The sequence below is a fragment of the Camelina sativa genome, chromosome 20 (assembly GCF_030686135.1).
Source record: "Camelina sativa cultivar CO46 ecotype springtype chromosome 20, ASM3068613v1".
NCBI classification, from domain to species: domain Eukaryota; kingdom Viridiplantae; phylum Streptophyta; class Magnoliopsida; order Brassicales; family Brassicaceae; genus Camelina; species Camelina sativa.
The window spans coordinates 24,943,056-24,949,055 of NC_141899.1; the positions used below are offsets into that span (position 1 = coordinate 24,943,056).

Below are 6,000 nucleotides of genomic sequence, written 5' to 3' on the forward strand. Positions count from 1 at the left end.
ACTGGTTTAACGGTTTAAAATTGGTGCGTTTGCGGGAAGTTTACGACTGGTTGACCAGCGGGTGCAATAGCATTTGGAACATAATAAATGTAATATATAATATATAAATGTTTAAAAATACCAAAATTTTTATTAAAGTTGATTTATAATTAAAATTTATAAAAAATACTAAAAAAATTATTCAAAAAACAAATAAATTGCATATCGAAATACTTATTCCTTTATACATTTGGCTTTTCACCAAAAATTTTAATCAAGTAATTTGATAAATGACAAAACATATGCTTTAGATCATAGATTTTTTCTCTTTTCTTTTAGATCGTGGGTCAGTAGTTGCATTGGTAGGAATGGTCAAATGAGAGTTGAGAAGAGTCACTGGTGATTTGTTTTAATATTTTTCATAAATAATCTTATTTTCTTAAATTTCTGATGAAATATTATATTTATTTAGATTTTTTTGAACTTTTGTACGATGTGCCATTAAATTTACATCAAATTTTCCGGATTATTGTTAACTAGAATATTATTTTCTTCTAATTTTTTATTTATAATCTCTGCAATCGTATTCATATTTCATTTTCTCCCATCCTTAATGAATAAAATGGTTAGATAGAAGATATAACAAAAAAAAATATCATTATCACTGATTTCTTTTAAGTTTATTTAAAAAAAAAAAAAAACCAACCGCAATTACCCATAACCGCAAAGGCTTACGGAAAGCAGCTTTTGGAATTCAATGGTTTGGAGCGGTTGGGAGCGATTAGGAGCGATTGGAAGCGGTTTGTGTAATTGGTTCTAATCGCTAGCAACTGCTACCACCCGCAAACGCTACGTTTGCGGGTGGTAGCAGAAGAACCAGTCAACACCTGAGTCGAGATAATGTTGGTAAATAATAGCGGTAAAGGGAATAAAACCAATGGTTAAATAATACCCTTTCTTGATATATATATATATATTTGTTCTTTTTTAAATTACAAGTTGTTTTTAATTTTCAATGCAAATTAAATAGTTTGTTTATTAGTTCTGATGATTTATGTTCTACAAAATTATTTTATTATTGGTTATATCGTGTTTAGATAAATAATAATTGATATTTTAATTTAGTAACAAACATAATATAAATAATTTCTTAATTGGTGTAAAACCTTAAACATCAAGTATTAAAAATGGAGATAGCAGTTATAATAAATAAAAACCGCTATAAAATGAATAGTTTTCAATTTTGTTTAAATTACTAGGATATATCCCGTGTTTAAAGCACGGGTCAACATTTTTTAAAAAATTTATAAAATAATAATAAAAATTATTATTATATTATTTTTAAAAAAAATATTTTGTTTGAGATAATATTTATTTTTAATTGTTATGTAAATCTATTAGTCTATTTGAATACTAATTATTTTAGAATATTATAATATTTTATTTTTGACGTATTATTACAGTTTATATTGTTTATTTGTTGTATTTGCATCATTATTTTGTCAAATATAAAATAGTAATTTTAATATTATAATTGTGAGCAAATAAAAATTATTAATTTTTCATCTATATAAATTTAGTTTTACCAACCCGCCAATGTGGAAATTAAAACACACATTTTCATACATTAAGTTATATATCTTCGTTTTAAAAAATTCAAATCATAACATATGCAGAAAATATGCATTTTATTAATTATAAGTATTATATGAAAATTCTAAAAAATTTGTAAATAAAATAAAATAAATATGATAGGAGCATCATAATTTGAAATCTTAACAAAATTTTTAAATTTAGTTATTAAAAATAATTGTATTGTATACTTGGATATAAAATCTTAGTTTTTAAAATTCTGATTGGTTTATATAACTTTTTTTTTTAAAAATAATTAGTAATTTCGTCCATAATTTATTAGAGAAAAAAAATATTTTTTTAGATTTTTTAGATTTTTTTTCAGATTTTATCTGTGAGTGTTTTTATTTTTAATTAATTATATTTATTTAAATTAGTTAATTAAACTTAATTAAATTTTTCTAATGGCAATTGAATGTAATTTTTTACACATTTTAAGGTTAGTTTCATATTTGTACTTCTCAATTAATATAGTAGGATTTATTTTAGTAAAACAATATAAGTTTTGTACTTTTCATCCAATAACACCCCTTTAGCTTCTGACCATTTCTATTCAAAACCTTCTATTTATCGTCCATTTGATCGTTCATCACTTGGCAACCAAAAAACGGTCATTTAAAACTTTTTGATAAGCCATAGAGGGATGGATGGATACATGTAGCTGGAAAATTGAATTCAAAAGAAAGAAGCAAAAGCCTTACGAAAGAGAAAAAGATAAAACTAGGAGTCGAAACCAATTGCACCAAACTAACAAGATTTCTTCATTTATGAAGATCCTTTGACAAAGACCTACCGAAATGCATACAGCCATGAGCCAACCAATAATAAACGATTCCCCATTTAAAGTTGAGTAACTACCACACAATTCCAAATATTCTAAACTTCATAACGACATAACCCAGCAAAATAAAACCACCTTTACTAATTCCAAATATCCTAGATACCACTACAGTTCCAAATGGCTTATTTGTCTAATGTTGTAATAGAGCCATTTTTTGTTCCACGAAAGTATAGCAGTTAAAAAAATTCGACTAGATTCGATTTATTAGTGTAAAACTTGGTTTTTGGCAGAAATTAAAAATGAAGATATCGACAGAGAAGAAAGTATTTACCAGCTCAATTCAAATGGAGAAAAGTAATACAAAGCATGTTAACAAGAACCGAAATTGAGTTTTTCTTTTTTGCCTTTTGTTTTCCTTCTGGTTATAAAATGAACAATTTGAAACAGAGATTTTATTTAGTTAAAGCAAGTGCGTATCTTCTTCCTTTACTTCTTCTAATTGCCATCATGAAGGAGAAGAAGACAGGAGAATGTGATGATGGAGAAGAGCTTTTAGTATAAACGGAACTTCTCCTTAGTGTTCTGGAATACTTGTTCTGCAATAGCGGCGCCATTCCCGTCTGCTTTCTTGATCTCCAGGCTGGATTTCTGGTAAACCCCGGTGCCTCTTAGAGCATCAGCTATGAAGTCATCAAACCCAATGGCTATAGCTGCTTCGGCTTTAGCTCCATAAACCAACCTCTGTTTACAAGTTGAGAGATGAGTACTCCTCATGATATTGAAGAGAACTCAAAAGATGGGTTTGTGTGTGTAGACAAGTTTCGACATTTTACCTTGAGTCTCGAGAGATGGATGGCTCCAAAGCACATGGGACACGGCTCACAAGATGCGTAGATCTCGCATTCTGATAGCTCGATTTTGTTAAGTTTCTTGCATGCCTGCATGTTCACAACAGTTTTCAAATCATTATTCCAAAACCACATTTTTGGAGCATGTGCAGTGTCAAGATTCCAGAGGAAAGTGACAGCAATAAATTTGATCAATTAATCAATCATATACTCCTTTTTTTTCTACCTCTCTAATGGCTGTGACTTCAGCATGTGCAGTTGGATCTGTGTATTTCAAAACCATATTGTGGCAGCTAGCTACAACCTCGTTCTTATGCACAATCACAGCACCAAATGGGCCACCGTCACCACAGTCAACTCCCTTGTAAGCTTCTTCAACAGCTTGCGTTAGGAATTTGTGGTCGCTATCGTGCACAGCTGATGATCAAAGACAAAGTATGAACATAAACAAACTTCAGCAAGCACATACAATGTTCAACTAACTAAGAAATGGGGGAAACATAACGGCAAGGGAAAACTACATATGAAAGAAACAGGATCCCTATGAGTGAAAGAAACAGGATCTCCATATGAAAGATAGTTATATGTGATTGAACTGGTGGGAAGTCTAGAAACGGATAAGCTTAATCTTCAAATGATGATTATATAAGCATCAACCATTATAAGAATCACATGTTGTGATTATAATAAGTCTACAATAATTAAGGGTCCATTACCTTGTTGGTGACCGGAAAATGCAGAAGCCACAGAGATGGTTCCGTCTTTTGCTTCCACTACACAGTTCAAATAAGAGAAGCTATCAGATCCTCCGAGCACATAAATCAAACATCAAAGATCAAAGAAAAAAGAAAAAAACCAAATCAACACAGCTTCTTGTGCGCACAATTGATCATAACCAAAGTTAATAAACCGATCATGGTTACTCACTTCACAACTTAGACACATACCCTTACTTGTGATACAAGGACATACCACTAACAGAGGAATCTTCCAGCTAAGATAACACAACAAACAAGAAGCCATTGTTGCTAAGAAAGTCAAAATCAAACACAAATCAATTCTAAGCTTTAATCAAACGGTGAAGCATATATCTAAAGTGTGATGATGATGATATATAATCACATGTAATCTGTAATTGACAACGAGTATACATACTTGTAAAGTTTCTCAATCTGCATGTGAAATCAAATGATGACAAAATATGAAGAACAAAAATATATTCCAAAATCCCAAGGAAAAATTCTAGATTCCCGATCTGTGAAATTGAACATTGAATTAGTTTGAGAAAGAGTCTGATTCGAGATTAAAATCCAAAATCGCCAACATGTTCAATCAAAAACAACGAATCTGGAGTTAAATCAACGGGGAAAAAAAAAAAAAAAAAAAAAGACTCCGATCTCGATCCAGAGAGAAAAAGAAAAACAAAAAATGCGACGAGGATCGTAATTGATTTTATTACCTTTAGCTTCTTCCATGATTAGAGAAGTTGAAGGATGATGATGATGATGCTGGGGAAATCGAAGAAGTGGTTTGTGTGGTGGTGTGAGGATTGAAGAAGAAAGAGAAGTGTTTATAAACAAAAGAAATCGGAGAAGTCCAAAATTGAGATTTGGGGGGGGGGGGGGGGGGGGAGATAGAGAGATAGAGATGAACACCAGAAGCTGAGGTGTGTGTGTGTGTGAGAGAGAGAGATAAATTGTGGAAATGTTGAATCTAGCGGAGGAAGGAAACCAAAGAAAAATTTAGGTTTTTAATACTGAAAAAAGCTGGATGATTCGACCTGAAATGAGAGCTTAAGCGTTTTTGAGGAATTTTTGTTTTTTTCACACTAATTTAAATTATATAAAAGTAGAGTTTCAGTCTCTCCTTATTGGTTTACTTGGCAATGCAATTTTAACAAAAAAAAAATTATATTAAAACACAAATTTAAAACAATTAATTTTCACATTTAACTCACATAATATAAAACTGAAATCTTTATAGCTTCTCCCTATAAATTATGCATTAACTTTATTTCTCCACTAAGTTGTATTAATCAATTGTATTAAAACAAAACAATAAATTAAAATTGTAACTCTCTTTTTTCTAAATATAATTTTTCATTATTTCTCTTCCTATAAATACTCATTATTTTATTCTCTTAGTCTATTACTATTTTATTCTCTCATCTTCTTCCACTACTCTCAAATCTCTTTTTTTTTGTTTTGTTTTGTTTTGTTTTGTATTTTTTTGTTATTGTTGTTGTATGGGTTATAAAAAATCAAATCAAATATCATTGTAAAAGCTTAGTTTTAGAGTTTGTATGATATGTATATCTTATATATTTATTTTAATCTTTTAAAATGTTTATCTCCATTTTCTATTTTATATTAACATCTTATAAGTCATTATTTTCATACTTCCTTACAATATTCACCATACAATAAGATCATAAAGTTGAAATGATCCATATGTAATTATCTATTATGTCTCTGGTTATCTCATATATTCATGTATCATTTTTAATAATTTATAAAGATCAATATAATTATCCATTTATCCATTTATAAAGACTATTTTGTTTTGTGATCCAATTGTTAAATCTGTAGAGATCAATATAATATATATATTTTTTATGATTTGAGGTTTTTGAAAACAAAAAGAACAGAATTAAACAATTGGTTTTTTGTGTCTTTAATCAAAATAAAAAATGATCCAAAAAACAAAACATATTCAACTGGAACTTAAATATAAAAATAAAATATAATTTTAAAAATATCA

The 6,000-nt window shown here is 29.0% G+C and overlaps 1 protein-coding gene across 2 annotated transcripts; it reads right to left on the bottom strand.

Annotated features, from left to right (window-relative positions):
- Window positions 1-2,706: 2,706 nt before the first annotated feature.
- LOC104771266 (guanosine deaminase) lies at window positions 2,707-5,080 on the bottom strand. 2 transcript variants are annotated; one of them, XM_010495772.3, is made up of 5 exons: window positions 4,700-5,080; window positions 3,957-4,013; window positions 3,467-3,657; window positions 3,226-3,330; window positions 2,707-3,133 (listed from the first exon to the last, which is right to left on the bottom strand). In XM_010495772.3, exons 1-5 carry the CDS (start codon window positions 4,713-4,715, stop codon window positions 2,945-2,947), a joined length of 558 nt encoding a protein of 185 aa, XP_010494074.1. In that variant the 5' UTR covers window positions 4,716-5,080; the 3' UTR covers window positions 2,707-2,944. The 2 variants fall into 2 exon arrangements, with proteins under 2 accessions (XP_010494074.1, XP_010494075.1); XM_010495773.3 differs by lacking the exon at window positions 3,957-4,013.
- Window positions 5,081-6,000: the final 920 nt, after the last annotated feature.

Excerpts from the sequence above, each read along its gene's own strand:
- LOC104771266 (XM_010495772.3), bottom strand. Across the intron at positions 3,658-3,956 it reads ATTTTCCGGTCACCAACAAG|CTGTGCACGATAGCGACCAC; the intron begins GTAATGGACCCT and ends TTTGATCATCAG. Across the intron at positions 3,331-3,466 it reads AAGTCACAGCCATTAGAGAG|GCATGCAAGAAACTTAACAA; the intron begins GTAGAAAAAAAA and ends GTGAACATGCAG.